Source organism: Leuresthes tenuis, unplaced genomic scaffold (genome assembly GCF_036924035.1).
Source record: "Leuresthes tenuis unplaced genomic scaffold, fLeuTen1.0.hap1 SCAF_12, whole genome shotgun sequence".
Lineage (NCBI taxonomy): Eukaryota > Metazoa > Chordata > Actinopteri > Atheriniformes > Atherinopsidae > Leuresthes > Leuresthes tenuis.
The window spans coordinates 26,747,955-26,763,141 of NW_027325366.1; the positions used below are offsets into that span (position 1 = coordinate 26,747,955).

The following is a 15,187-nucleotide window of genomic DNA, read 5'->3' on the forward strand; positions in this document are numbered from 1 at the left end:
ATTATGTAGTTTAAAACCCACATTAATGAATGAGAATACATATAGTGCTTAGTTGGTTATTGTTCATTTTACACAGAGGGACCCTCTGGCTCCTCAAATCAGTCCCACCTGTTTATTTTGATTAAAAAACCTTTTTATGAAGTGTTTCTGCAGCCACTGCACAATTAAGTAGAGCAACCATCTGTGTGTAACAGGTTTATTATGACAAACAGTTTTCCTGTCATTGTGTCTCTAACAGTGCACATTTTATATGGTTGCAGCAGCATCTGGTCACCAGGGTTTATTATGGAAAAACACACAGAGCTCATCTGCTATCTCATTAGGAGCACTAATCCAGAGGTCTGCCCTTGTTCCTGGAAAAAAATAGGCAAAAATGAACTGAGTAAACAGTTCAATTGTGGCATCACACTGCCCCATTTCCTCTGCGATAATAGAATTTTTCAATATGTTCCCCTCAAAATGACCCCTCATACTGTGCTGCCAGCATCATCTTCTGTAGAAAATCCATCCAGAAACTACATTACCTTATTCTGTTCAGGATCACTGGGAGCTGGAGCTGGTCCCACTTAACACTGGGCAAGAGATGGGGTGCACCCAGGACAGGCTGCCAGTCAGTCAAAGGGCTAACAAAAACATGGAAAAACATACACATTTACACTTTTAGACCATTTAGAACACCCAGTTAACCCCTAAAGCATGTCTTCAGACTGTGGGAGGAAGCCAGAGCACCCTCGAGAAGACACATGCTTTTACCAGAAAGACATGGAAATCACTTTAATATATTACGTTAGATTTTCTTTAAACATCTTCAACCCAACTCCAAAAAAAATAAAGATGAAGGAGAATGAAATGAGTTGCAAATCTTACAAACCACTATTCACGGTTGAACATAAAACATATTAAATGTTAAAAGTAAGATATTTTTCTACTTCTATTTTTCTACTTTTATATTCTACTACTATTTCTATTGTCTCATCTTGAATCTGACGGCAGCTACACATCTCAGAAAAGATTGGACGGCAACAACAACAGGCTGGAAAATTAATTGTTGTTAAATAGAAACAGCTGGAGGAACATGTTGCAGCTAATTAGGTTAATGAGCAACAGGTACGTAACACGATAGAGTGACGAATACATTTATTTGTGTTCAGTTGTGAATAAGATATTGGTTTGTTATATTTGCATATTGCTGCATTCTGTTATCATTTACATTTGAATTAGCGTCCCAGCAATTTTCTGGAATTGGGGTTTCATGACCTCCTTAACTTTCAGTAAGCCTCAGCTCCTCTGCTGTTTTCTTCTTCGGTGAAGGATTAAAACCTGAGCGAGCAATTTTTTTTATTTTTTTTTATAAAGAAATCTTTGTTGATTCCTTTGATTGATATTTTAAATCCAAAGTGGCATTGAAATGACCAGAATTCTAAAGATTGTAAGTTCATGGTCATGCCATTTCCCTCATGGTTCCGAAATATAGTAGGTGTCATGTATCATCTTGCGCCTTCTACATGCATACATAGTTGATCATTCAGAACAAAGACTCAAAGAAGTATTTTTTTTTTATTGTTATTTTCATTTCTATTTCTATTTTTTTTTTTTTGAGGGGGAAATTGACTAGCATCTCAAGTTGAACCTTTGCAGTTCTCTAATTACTGCAAAATGCTTGCAAAATGTGTTACCTACTTATTTTGGTTCCGTGTCTGACTGTGATTTGTTGTATCGGCACCTTGAGGTGTCACCTTTTTTTTTTATTCGTGCCCCCATCTCAGACGTCCCAGGCCTCTGCAAGAAAGCTTTTACATAGATATTAGAGCAGAACAAATTTTTGTCAAACCAGACCTCAGTATTTCAAACCTTTGTCAAAATTTACTTTTAGATATTCAGTAAATGGGTTCCACAAGAGGTACATCAGGAGTAAATAGTTCTGTTGTTGTTGGAACTCAAAAAAACTATTTGCATTTGTTGTAACTAAGTGAATAATGGGGAAAAGATAATGTGTCATCCAATCCAAGTGTGTGACAGTTGGATTCTCCAATGGAGAAGTTTTTTTTGTACCATCTCAGAACTGGCTATTACCAGTCTTGCAAAAATAGTTCCGAACACTGGCCTGGGACAACAATGGAGCATGCATTTTGAAATATGCCTGCTGTGTGCATCTGCAGCAATCTGCATGCTCTGGTTATTTGTTCATTTGAGTGAAGTCCATTCTCTTTTTTGTTGTTTTTCTTTTTTTGTTTGTTTGTTTCAGGTATTTAGTTACACTTTTGTCATTTTTTGACATACAGTAGATTAAACTTGATTTGGTTCAATATAATTTATTTTTATTTTCTTTTTGTTTTTCTTTTTATTTGAAGAGATTAACTGGTGCTTTGTTTCCTATTCTTTTGTTTCAGTAAAGGGACCCGGCAGAAAGTTAAGTCTGCCCACAGATCTTAAGACTGATCTTGGTACGGTAGGCGAAAGCCAGCAGTTTTCATTTGATTTTCTTATTTCCTTTTAGTCTTTTACTTTCTGCTTTTGTCATAGGTTCTAGACTTTTACGTTGCATTAATTTTTTCGTCTCACTCAAGCTTCTTTCAGTTTCCCTGTTACTCTCTCCTGTTCAACCAGCCAAAGAGACAACTGGCTTGAAGTGTTCGTCCATTAAGGCCCTTTAATGTTTTTCGATTTTATACTCTACTGTCTATTTTTTGTGCATTTTGCAAGTGTTTTTAAAGGTGATTTGTAATTAATTTCCATATTTAAATTAGAGGCTTTTCTACTGCTTTATCATGATTGGACCATCTTCTGATTTTGTGTAATCTTGCCTCCATCGACAGCCTTGCCTCTGTCTTTCTCATTGTAACTGGATCATTTCTCTCTCAAACAGTCTTTCTTCATTTTTGACTGGATCATCTGCATTACAGAAAATGAGCTCCCCACCACCATGCATCTCTTAACTGCTACATACATATCACAGTCTCAGGTTTCCCTTTGCTCTTCTTCAGTGTCTCACAAGCTGTCCATTCTGAAAACTACTGCATCTCTAACATAAAATATGCCTGTGCCTACTTATTTCTGTGACTTTCCCCATTTACTAACATTTCTTTATGTAGCAGGTACAGAAACACTTTGTTATCAGCAACCGTAAGAGTGAAAAGTTTATCCCAAATTTGAAAATAAACTGAGAAGGAACCGTCCTGATCTTGATTGCCCCATCGTACATTTCCAGTAGTTTTTTAAATGGTAAAGTATCTTAAGCTCAGTGAAGTTTGTGTGAGGGACAAATATGACTCTGAAAAAATATATACTGTCAGGAAAAGAGGTTAAAGTACATTATAATACCAATAAGTCATCTTTCTTGTAAAAATCTACAATAAAGAAGCTCATCTCAGCTTTGGGTTATGATAAAAAGAAAAAAGGAAAAGAAAAATACTGGAATAGTTTGTTACAGGGCGTTTCACTTACTTGTGTGTGTCTGTGGGTTTTTGTGTTTGTGTGTCCAAGTCTTTACAATCTAGATGGACATGTGTGGTAACCAGGGGGGTTGCATGTCAGAGTAAGGCGCTGTCCTTGCTGCTATGTACCAGTTTCCTTCAGAACATTTTGGGGCAAATGATTGATTGACTGCATCGCTGTTTGAAATTTACAATAACAAAACCAAAAGGCAGATACAGTGCAGTCATGTGGTTTCATCAGCCCGATACTAATGCAGAGAAAAGACACTGCTCTGCCTCGGTCCGTCCTGCTGTGAAACTGGGTGCTGTGTGTTGCACGCGGACTGGGTGGCACCCCGGAGTTTTTCATCTTCACTTTGATATTGAATCATCTCTGCGTGAATCAGAAGGAAAGGATACTAGTTTCCACAGACATGTGAAACTACTAAGCGGACAGTGAGCCACGGCCACTGTCTACCATGTTAGCATAATGCTGCTCAACCTCACAAGTCATGAATGTGCAAATACAAGGATTTCAACAAAAAAATAAAAAATAAAGAAAAGCAATTACATCAGGTCTTACTGTCAATCTCAAATGCTTTAACCCTTTTTTTATGCTTTAAGCCTTGTTTTATTACTTGTCTCTCGAGATAAGAGAGAATGGGAGTATCAAGGCACAGGTATCGTAAGGCTGTTAATTATGGCTGTCTTGTCAGCTTCTTTATTAACTAAGCTGCAGACAACAAAGAACAGCAGAGTCCACCCAGTCCACACAATCCTGCTTTTCTTTTCTTTGTTGCTTTAATTAGGTTGTGTTGTAAACAAATTGTTTTGCTCACACACTCTTAGTCCCACAAGCATTCTGCATTGAATAATGAACAAAGCTTCCAACAAATGCAGTCCCGAGGGAGAGTAACAAGTGTTTTCATGTCTGTACCATCTGTAGATGGCTCTCTGCCCCATACAACTTAACTCATTTTACATTCGAGTAAAAGAGCGGATATTAAAGATTTTAAACTGATTTTCCATAACTTTGATCTTTGATTTAAGCTGTCATAAGGCTTTTGGCTCGAAAAAGAAATAAACAGCTTCTGCTAAAAACAAGATTTTGTAACAAAGATTTAAAAAAGACACAAAGTGGAGATGAAACAAGCCTGCTTTCTTCTTTCATATTTCTTTTCTTGCACAGACTAGATGAAGCTGCAGTCACAATTTTCCTCTGCACTTTCTTTTTCTTTCTTTGGCTCCAGCATCTATTTCTCCTCCCTGCGCATACTTACTTCAAACCACTTTTCAACTCTTTTCACGCACTCTTCCCCCTTTCCCTCACTATCATTTTCTTTACTTGACAACCAAATTCTAAAATCAGCTTGCTCTTCTTTACACTGCACACACTCCATCTTCATAGGCCATGTACTATGATTATCAGATTGCATTTTGAAAAAATAAAAAAGGACACAGTGTTTTACATTTGTAAAAATTTCCTTTTCTCTGTTTGAGATTCTATTTTGTTTTAATTTCACTGCTTATTCAGTGCCTCATGAAGATGGATGTTGTAGCAGTGGAATACAGTATGTTTACAAGTTTAATAATTTCCCTCTCCCTGTTATTTGCTAATGCTTTGCCGTTGTTACAGATCATGTCAATGGACATTGCACTAGCCCCATCTCCCAGTCCTGCTCAGCGGGGAAGCCTCGCATTCCGATGGGTCCCGAGGGGCCACGGCTTTCCCGCAGAGGCCCTGGCCGACCGCCCTTCCGCAAGGCCCAGTCCGCTGCTTGCATGGAGATCTCTTTGCCTGTGTCCCACACTGAAGGTGTGTGCTTGTCTTCCCAACTCCCATCCTTAGACTCCGTACCATAACCCTCTGTCCCTATAAGTGCATGTAACCCTCTCTCCTTTGGGTAAGTGGTTTAGGGCCTGAAACATAGTTAACACAAGGCAAGCACATGCTAATGCAAGTTAGCAGTGTAAAATCTGAAATCATGGTGTTGTTGTCGCCTTGATAGTATAGAAAACATATTAGTAGTCAGAGAAAGCTTTGCAACCGTCTTTATTATCAGCGTTTTGTTATAACTTTGCCAAAACACTGCAGGACTCTTGAGCTGTACATTTTGCTGGATGTTGTAAAGAGATTTATCTTCATAATATCAGGAGCTTCATCCCTGTCTCACCATAAAATGTATAACAAGTATACTTGTCCTCATCTCCAAAATGAAGTGGTGTCACAATCCATGGTTAGAATATTGCAAGTTGTCATCATATCAGCTGCTGTTTTCTGATGGACCGATCATTCCTGTTACGTGTTGATTCGAATCAACACGTAACAGCAACCATGGCAACCATGAATAATGAATTTGATAGTGTATTTTTTTAAACCCTAACCAAGGATTTTGTAACATCTAACAACCACAACATGTATTTCTAACTCCTAACCCTGACATTAGCAAGCGTAAGACAAGTAGAAAAGCAATAGTGCTGCGTAAAACGTTAAGCAGGAATTCTTGATACCCTGCATTGTTAACCATAGATCAGTACCTCTCACCATCCCCTCCATTCTCCTTATAAGCGATCATGGCCAAACTGACAGTGTGGACAGTGGATCTAATTTCCTACGTATTGAGATGTCACCGCCAATGTTACCACACAGGGAAACGTAGTGAGAAGTCATCACATAGCAAGATGCTGAATGTTTGTGTGATCACATAGTGTGGTGTCATTTACAGTTGTTGTTCCAAAATAAAAGACCTAAAGTAAGAGGAGTTATGAATGGGTTGAACATAGAGTTTGTCTGCTGGCACATGAGCTGCAGTTGTTACAGTGCCACACCTATCTGTGCGGCAGCATATTATAGATTAACTTTCTTTCATCATTGTAGGTCAACTGAACTCAGTGATTTAAACTAGTTCACAGAATTAATGCTAGCTGTAGTAGCTAGCAGTAATTACTAAGAATTTCAAGTGGTAAGACTGTAACCATTATCACTGCAAACTCTGTATTTGCCATTCGAGACCAGAAAGGTTGATGTGGCAGTAACAGCAGTAGCCTTTATGGTTAATAAGGACAGGGGGGAGGTTAGTTTAAAAAACTGTCAAGCAGCGGCTGCACACTGAGGTAAGTTGTCAGGGGTCAGCCACAATGTAATAAGTTCTCCCTCACAAGAACTCTTTTTAATTCACCTAACAGTGGTTTCATTATTACCTATCATTTCTGCAGCTTGCATTAGCATTACTTTACAACTTTTTGACTGCAGGCTCTGCTTTTTTTGAATGCAAGAGCAACAGCCTTTGCATTGTGTGCCTTGATACTAACGCTTGTGTCGACCATGTAACAGGCCTGAAGGTTGGTGCAATGTTTTGTGATTTAACCAAATATTTTATTTATATCCACAGTACCTTTCTTTTTGTGTTTTTTTTTTCCTCTGAGGTATTTACTTACCGTGTAACACATTTTCCTATTCAAGATATATGCTAGATTGGTGACGTGAAGTTTAATATCTTTTTTCCCTGTCCGTTTTGTTCTGTTCTGTGTTTCTTTTCTAATATGTCCTTTGAAAATCAGCAAACAGCACACAAGTTTATGTAGTGTGGCCACACCTTCAACTTTTCTCATAATTTATCAGACCTTGAGCCGAGGGAAGCATTTCTTCATCTGCTTTTTTGTTTTTTTAAGTTCCTAAATTACCAGAAGATTTTCTTTTTCATCCACAAATTAGAATGTTTTTAACCATCGCACTTCCTATTGATCCCACCCTGACTCTCACTTACAAAAATGATCCAATAGTAGCTTAATATCCCCATGATTGGTATGGGAATATATGTACCTATGCTTTTTGTTTGTGACTGAATGAGGATGCGAATGTTTGTGGTAATCCGTCTCTCTGTATTCGTTTCCTCTTTCGTTTGGATATATTTTCCTTTTTTTCTCTCACAAAGCAAGTAACAGCTAAAAGCAAACAGCAATCAAGTGAAGACTTGAAGAATGTCACAGCCAGCAGTGTAATGTTGACATCAGAGCTGACACAGAAGAATGTCCTCCGTGAGGATTGTATAACAACATTTAATTACACAATATTTATGAATCTCTGCACTTAATCTGTCACTGCCAGGCAGCACACATCAAGACAGCGCAGGACATCTATTGCCTCTGAGTAAACAACATCCCCTTAGTCAGAAATGAGATGCACATTTTTCATCTTTACAGGAATCCTCACTTTTTCCTGCCGTCATGAACATCTCATTGGACCTCCTCTACTCTCAAAACAAAATTTCTCACAGAAAGTCACAGGAAAACGTAATTAAGAGATGATTTTTTTTGCAGGAAAATATTCTGACGGTGGTTAAAATAGAAGTGAGGATAGCAGACACTGGCCAAACAGACAGCAGGTTCAGGCAGAAGATTAAAGCGAGTTATCCATAAAAGTGGCTGGAGGTTGATTGACCCTGGAGGCTGAGAAGTTGTTTAACACTGTGGCGCTCTAACTTTAAAGTGTAATTCTAATTTAATGTGTCACTGTACATCGGCTGGGAGTAAATTTACATGCACATCAGTCAAGGACTTCAGGATCCTCATCATACGATGCACTGCTAACATTGCAACTTTTCTCAGAGTCCGGATGCTTCAGATAAATTATCTCTCATTTTGAGAATAAACTTCTGGAAGACTGGTCCCTCAGTCATGGCTGACTCATGGGCTGTGATTTATTTTAGACAGACCTCTGTCAGATCACCTTAAAGTCTCAGTAAAGTCACGGAGGTCAAAGAGAAAACAGTTGAGAGAAGGCATGAAAGGCAGGAGACTCAGCATTGTGACAGTACACTACTACAGCAGCCCTGCACGAACATCATGCAGACAAAAAGCAACAGCAAATTTGTCAGTAGAAATCCATGCCATGCTCAAAAGTCATAGAGATTATTTAATTTAGTACAAACCTTGATGACTTTTCGCAACCATGCAAACTGTAAACTCCAGTGCTGTTTGTGAAGCCAGAGCTCAGCCTTTTTACATCAATTCTGCAATTAGGTTCACGTTGCCATCTTCATCAACCTCATTATACAACAGTGACCTGGAACAAAGAGGGAAGCAGTTCTTTATTAGCATGAGCTGGATGTTTTATTAAAGTCACCTCCTGGGCTGCAGGTGCATTGTCAGCCAGAGCAATGCAGACACCAACAGAGAACATTCTTTTCCACAGTTGATTTAAAGTATCCATGAGCTCTGAAACTATCCATAAGAAGCTGTTTGACAGACTTCTCCAGATTTGATTGTGCAACTTTAGACAAGTGTGCATGATTAGCACAGCCATGTCGCCCTGCTTCAGCAAGATTACAAGAACAATTTGCTCATGATTTAACATTGCTTGGATGTAACTATACCGTTGCCTAATGTTATAATCCATGAAAATGCAAATTAGCCCAACATCTATTCCTTACTGCACATCTGCCTGCAGCAGGTCACTCGACTCTGTTCAGACTGTCTGTTCAGACTGTCTTGACTCTTATCTCGGCTCAACTACATTAGCAGATAGCTTAGTGTTGTATTGTAGTTCCAAGGTGGACGCTGGTGACTTCGTCTCACAAAGTCACTTTACACATAATTTAAAGGCGATACTGTGATTTCAGTGGTAAGTCGAAAAGGGAGTTTCAGTCGACAGAATTTTTTTCTTTTTTCTCACTGTGACAAACCTCAAGAGCACCACCGCATGCGTGCAGACAGCTCATTCGTATGTGGCGCTGCTCATTATTTTCTGTCACTGCCTGAAAAGAGCTGAAACACAAACAGTGGGAGAGTAAGACCTCGCCCTTGTATGGCAGAGCAAGACAGGTAAACTAAAGTATGAAGTTATAACCACCCACGCTGAGATGGCATATACATTCAATATTTGTAAAAGGGCTTAAAAAAAACAACTAATCTTCATTCATTAATTTTCTATACTTGCTTATTCCAATTCAGGGTCGCAGAAGGGCCGGAACCTATCCCAACTGTCATTGGGCGAGAAGCAGGGTACACTCTGGACAAGTTGCCAGTCCATGGCAGGGCAAAACAACTAATGTATTGGTTAGAATTGAATTTTTTGGCACTTTAGGGATGCCCAAACCCCATCAACGAATTGCTTTATCCTTACCCTATTGATGAGTTTCCTCTGAAATTTATGTCATACTGAACAACTGAGCAGGAACGACTCCTCACAGGCGATAACAGCTTGCTAGACTTTGAAACTATTATGAATTATTGTGTTAGTTTGACTAAAGAGGGACTTTTTAGTCTGACTGGAATCATACAAAATGAAATTTCTTATTGTTAAACAAACACACTCAAATAATATACCGGTACTTGTAAGCCTAATTACTCCTGAATGCACGTGTATGCATTCATTTGAACTTAAAGTAGCTGAGATGCTCTGCACATGCACCACAGTTCCTATCTTTGGTTTTCACCTGTGAGTTACAGAAGTTACAAAGAAGAGGAGGCAGAGAACAAGTGGAATTAACCACAAGAGATAATGTGCATCTCATTTCTAAAATTATAAAGCAAACAGCTTCTAAAAATTTACAGAGCTGCAATGATGTCCAACTCAGCTTTATTTGCTGCAAGCTACATTCACCATATTCTGTATTCTGTGGACACACGTAAAAAAAAAAAATCAATAAATCAGTTCCCTTCCGTGCTCGTGTATCAAAACAAGTAGGCAAGTCTAATTAAATGGCCTTACTCCGCTCTAACGGAGGCCTGACTTAGCTGTGCACGATAATACACTTACTTTGTGATGACCTGGGAGTAGCAGATCCAGATTATGTATATTTGTGGTTGGTACAAATATAAAAGTTTTACTCTGGTAAAAATAGGTTGTGAATAGTCCCTCTTCTCTGTAGACGTTTGCTCATCCTGCATTTGTTGTCTACCTTTGACACTGTTGTGTATCAACTGCACTGGGTTACCACAGCGAACAGCCAGCAGGAGAACTGGAATAATTAAAGGTCAGCAAGCAGTGCGAGAAATTAGGCTGATGTTAATGAGGCCTGCATGCCAGGCAAAGAGACAGAGGAGGGAAAGGACAGACTTAATGTATAGTCAACATTTCCCTTGCATCTATCTCCAATTAGACAGCACACCTATTAAATATTAAAGAAACAGTTGTATGACATTTAATTTTTTTAATTAAATGCAATTCTTAGAGGAGGTCTAAGAGCATTTATAAGTTATAGGGGATGTGTTATCAGTTCATTTGTTTGTTAATCCAGAAGGAAAAGCCGTCATATCCAACATTTGAGTAGGGTGATGAGGTGACTGGCTGTCAAGATGCAAAGGATGTTGTGCATCCACATTTAAATGGAAGATAGAACAAATGCAGAAGCAGTTGGCCACTGGCCCACTATTACATATATACAGTATAGTTATACAGTGATACATCTGTGATATTGGAAGTTCTTCTTGAAGCTCTGTTAATATTAACTTACTTGTCTCAAGTCAAATGTTCCTAATTTTCCAGGTGAATAAACATTCAAATATGTTTGGTGCAAAGTTGTGCTCAAATTCACAATCAGTGCATAGATTAGAATAGGATTTAAGCATCATTCCCAGGTGTCAGTCCCTGTCTATCTAAGATGTGTGTGGGTGTATGTGTACGTGCTTAGCTCTGGCACTTTTTCTGTCTCACTTCAGATTGTCTGCCTTTCCTTGTCGCCTGCCCGATACCGCCTCGCCTGCCTCTGGCTCCCTGTAAGGGGGCCCCCATGGGTCCCTGAGTCCTGTCAGAATACCACAGTGTCTGACTTTCATTAGCCAGCACCCCACAGGCTCTGCCACACAGCGTAATCACGTCTCGGCAAGACACGGCAAAACCACCCAGTCTCGCAGCACATGTGTTTGGTTGCCAGCAGCATTATACAGAACTGTTGTCAAAGATGGCCAAATCTTTTGTTGGGGGGGATAATATGCTACTCCGAAATGGTGGTGAACTGGAAAGAACAACCAACTGGCATGTAGTCATTCATAACATTCTCCTATTTTGCTCCATGTGCCTGTTTTGTAACGGATTGACAAATGGCAGCAGGATCAATGAGAAAGCAGCATCAAAATTTTGGTTTTAACACAACAGGGCTGTATAATAGCTCTTCATCGACCACAGTGCAGCACATGTAGGGATGCTGTGTCAGAGTTACTCATAACATTTGAATCACAGAAACCAGTTACTCTTGCCAATTGTGTTTAGATTAGCAGATGGTGCTGCACAGAGAGAAGAAGGATACGCAAGGAAAAGTGTGGCCACCAGAAACAAATCCGAGTCTTTTTCTCTTTGTCTTTGTATATATTTTTTTAAAGCAATTTTCTACGCTCAGTTGCATCTTTCTCTCTTTCCCTTTCTGTCACTGGTACTGCTGTTCATCTGTCTGTCTCATCTTCTTCTTGGCTCGGTATGGCTCCACTTGTGTGTACTTGTTTCTTTGGGTCATGGGGGTGTGTGGTTTTTTTTCTATGGGGTTCATTGTGTTGGGGGATAAGTAGGGCATGCATCCAGGAGGGCAATGCTTCAGCAGTTTCATGGAGTCACTATGTACTCCCACGACGAGCACCACACCACCACCTCCTACTGCTGGAGTGAGAGAGGTAAGGGGGCTTCGGCCACAAACACATCCACTGCTGTCCTACTGACCAATTTACGTTCGTACGTTCGTCCGTCCGTCCGTCAGAATGTCAGTCCGTCCTGTAGCCCTGTGTCTTCTTAAACATCCTTGAATTGCCGCATCTTGTCCTGAGCAGTGTAGGAGCCACGCGGGAGGTGTCATCTTTTTTGTAGTACTACTGAATCTTTACCAGGCTTCATAATCTTTTGCAGAAAGCTCATTTCATTGTTCAGCTGATGCAGATATTTTGTTGATTTGATCTAAATTACCATTACCAAATTATCTATAGATCTGTTACTTCATCTTCACTCAAAAATTCTACACTGGGCTTTACACCCATCTGTATTGCTGTTGCATGAAGTCCCCGGTTGGTGTGACATGAGGATGGGAGTGCATTACAGCACATTTCCTGGCTCTGAATTATTCAGACATGGTGCAATACAGAAATACTTTCATGATGGAGGCTTTAAGAACACAATGGAGGACCTGAATTTGTAGCACTTGAACTGCGGTAAAAGAAGGTTTTGAATTTGGTGCTGCTTCCAGTCTGCATATGTTTACATCCTTGTGACTGTCTGCCAAGTGGAATCCTGTTAGGGACTAAAGACCAGTTTAGTGTCAATAAACTTCAGGCATAAAGATATGTGTATGTATGCGTTTGGGTGTGTGTTTGAGAAACACTGTGTTTCTGTCCGGCTGTCTCTTTGTAATGATTAATCTCTTTGCCTCTTACTGTATCACATCTATTCAGTGGCATATTTTTGTTGCTGTTTTACATAATGTAATTGCAGACAGATCATATTTGTAAAATGTCTTCTGCACTCCTTATCTTTCTCCCTTTTTTCCTCACTCTATGCTCTTTTCCTTTTAATTGCTTGTCATCTCATACTTCCATCCTTTCTTCCTTACCATGCTTACATTCTCTTCTACCATTCTGTTACCATTGCCAATAAATTTTCTTGCTCTTTCTTGCCCTTCCCTCCTCTATCTTTGCTTCACATCCATCTCTTGCATCCTCTCTGACGTTGCCATGCCTTCGTGTTTGGTGGCGGCTGCATCTGCAGAGAGTCGTGAAAACTCCTTCAGCCGCTCACGCAGTTCCAGTGTGTCCAGCATTGACCGGGACACCAAAGAGGCCATCACCACGCTCCAATTTGGAGAGTCCTATGGGCGCAAAAGCGATGCTCTGCCCACCCCATGTCTATGGGTAGGCACTAGCTTAGGCGTAGTCCAGCTCATTCCGATGTCCATCCCCACCGACCAGGAGGAGAGGATGGAGGAGCCTGTCACCATTGGCCCCAGCGGTATGCATTATCCTTATCAGCTTTGCTTATGTTCTCACTGTTAGTTTTTCCATTGAATGGAGCATTTAATTAATCTGCATAAACTGTTTGCTTATTTACAGCTCATCTTGTGACTGGTTGTTGTGGCAATATTGTTCGTGTGCTTAGATTTCACATCCCAAACCCCACTGACTGAATTTTAAAGGAATCTCAAAATAGGTCTCAGTTCATTTAACAACAAAATCAAGACAGTGACATAATACATAAATGAGGGAGAAAGTGAATCATACAAGATAAATGAGATACCAGATTTATCTTTATCTTAGGAGTATTTTTAAGATGTTAAATCACTTCCAACTGAATCACGTGAACCTGTTCAACTGTTATACATTTTCAGTTTAGAACACACTCTGATTAATGAATTTGGCTACTGGTCAGTAGTTATGACACTGGAATATACAGGATTTATGCACCTCAATACAGACCTCAAAACAGACCTTAATACAGACAATGAAGATCTTTAGTAGTGCTTCTTGTTGATTTTTCCTTTTTTTTAAACAACTTGTAAAGACACTTTCACAGTAGGATCTACTGAGACTTATGAATATATCAAATATGGAGTCCCATGGATTCTACGGGCTACTGCTGTGGCTATGACACACTTTTGTTTTGTCTTTTGTTATCATACTCTTGCTTTAGTTGTAGTACAAATGATGTCTTCATATGCAAATAACAAATTAGGATAGCGTCTGCATCCATTTATGTCTAAAAATGGGAGTGGAAATCAGGTTTTTACACGTGTGAATAGTTTCACAATGACTAAGACTTCCAAAAGTGAACCACACACATGCACACAGAAAAAAAATCATTTGTTTTTGCTAAAAGTTCATTTCATATAAGCACCAAAGTTTACTTACAACAATTCAAACTTACTAAAAATACAATAATTATTTTTTTTATAATTCAATCATTGTTATATAGGTCATTTCTGGTCTTACAAAGATGAGATCAAGTAATCTCTTATTATCTATTTTCACCTTGACAACCCAGTACACTTAACCAAGTAAAGAAACGTTAGTTTTCAGCATTATTTCACTTGAAATTTGTATGACTGACACAAAAAATTTTCACTATGTAAAAGATGCCACGCTGAAGAAGGCTTTTAAGATGAGAGCTGGTCATTTTTCCAGGAATTAAATGCACAGTGTCATATATAGAGGGCATCTGAACTTTGTTTGTTTCAATTAGGTGGGATTTGTAGTCTGCAAGTCTGCACTTTTATGGGAATTCACCATGCATGATCTTTCAATCTACAGCTTCTTCTTGAGTGCTCAGAAGGTTCTGCAGATTCATTGTTTTTTAAGTGACGAAACAAAGAAGAGCCAGTCAAACTTGCATTACTTATCTAGAAGCTGTGACATTTGAAGACAAAGGTCACATATTCATAGTAAAAACATCAATATACCAACAGATCTAAGCCCTTTGAAACATTACTTGCACTCTCGAGACTAAAGAAGCAAACTTGATCCTCGAATGTCACAGACTCACTTGCAAGCAAAGAAATACTTTTTTAAAGTTCCTGTGGATTGTCTTTGAAAATAGCAGTGTCCTCTTGTGTGTGTGATAATCATGGATTATAGAAGAAGCTAAATGTTGTTAAAAAGGTAAACCATGGTAGGTGCTTAAAACTGATTAGAGCATTTGAACCTCTCTGTTTTCTCATTATCTGTCAATTCAACTCAAAATAATGGGTTCAATCTACATGTGTGTGAAGCTCAGCAAAAATTGGGTTGTTTTCAGCAGAGATAAGGATAGTAATATTTGACTGGAAGCAAATGTTTAGCCTTTTTCGGCATTTGTAGCTCTA

At 39.2% G+C, this 15,187-nt stretch overlaps 1 protein-coding gene across 15 annotated transcripts in view; it reads left to right on the forward strand.

The window, feature by feature from the left end:
* Window positions 1-15,187, forward strand: part of stxbp5l (syntaxin binding protein 5L) — a 123,079-nt gene that overhangs the window by 103,862 nt on the left and 4,030 nt on the right. For 5 of the 15 annotated variants that reach the window (XM_072397310.1, XM_072397309.1, XM_072397314.1 and 2 more), the window contains 4 exons: window positions 2,391-2,444; window positions 5,050-5,229; window positions 11,916-12,020; window positions 13,102-13,341. In XM_072397310.1, the coding sequence (XP_072253411.1) occupies window positions 2,391-2,444; window positions 5,050-5,229; window positions 11,916-12,020; window positions 13,102-13,341 (579 nt within the window). The remainder of the gene's footprint in view (window positions 1-2,390; window positions 2,445-5,049; window positions 5,230-11,915; window positions 12,021-13,101; window positions 13,342-15,187) is intronic. The other 10 variants (XM_072397312.1, XM_072397316.1, XM_072397318.1 and 7 more) reach the window with 6 other exon arrangements.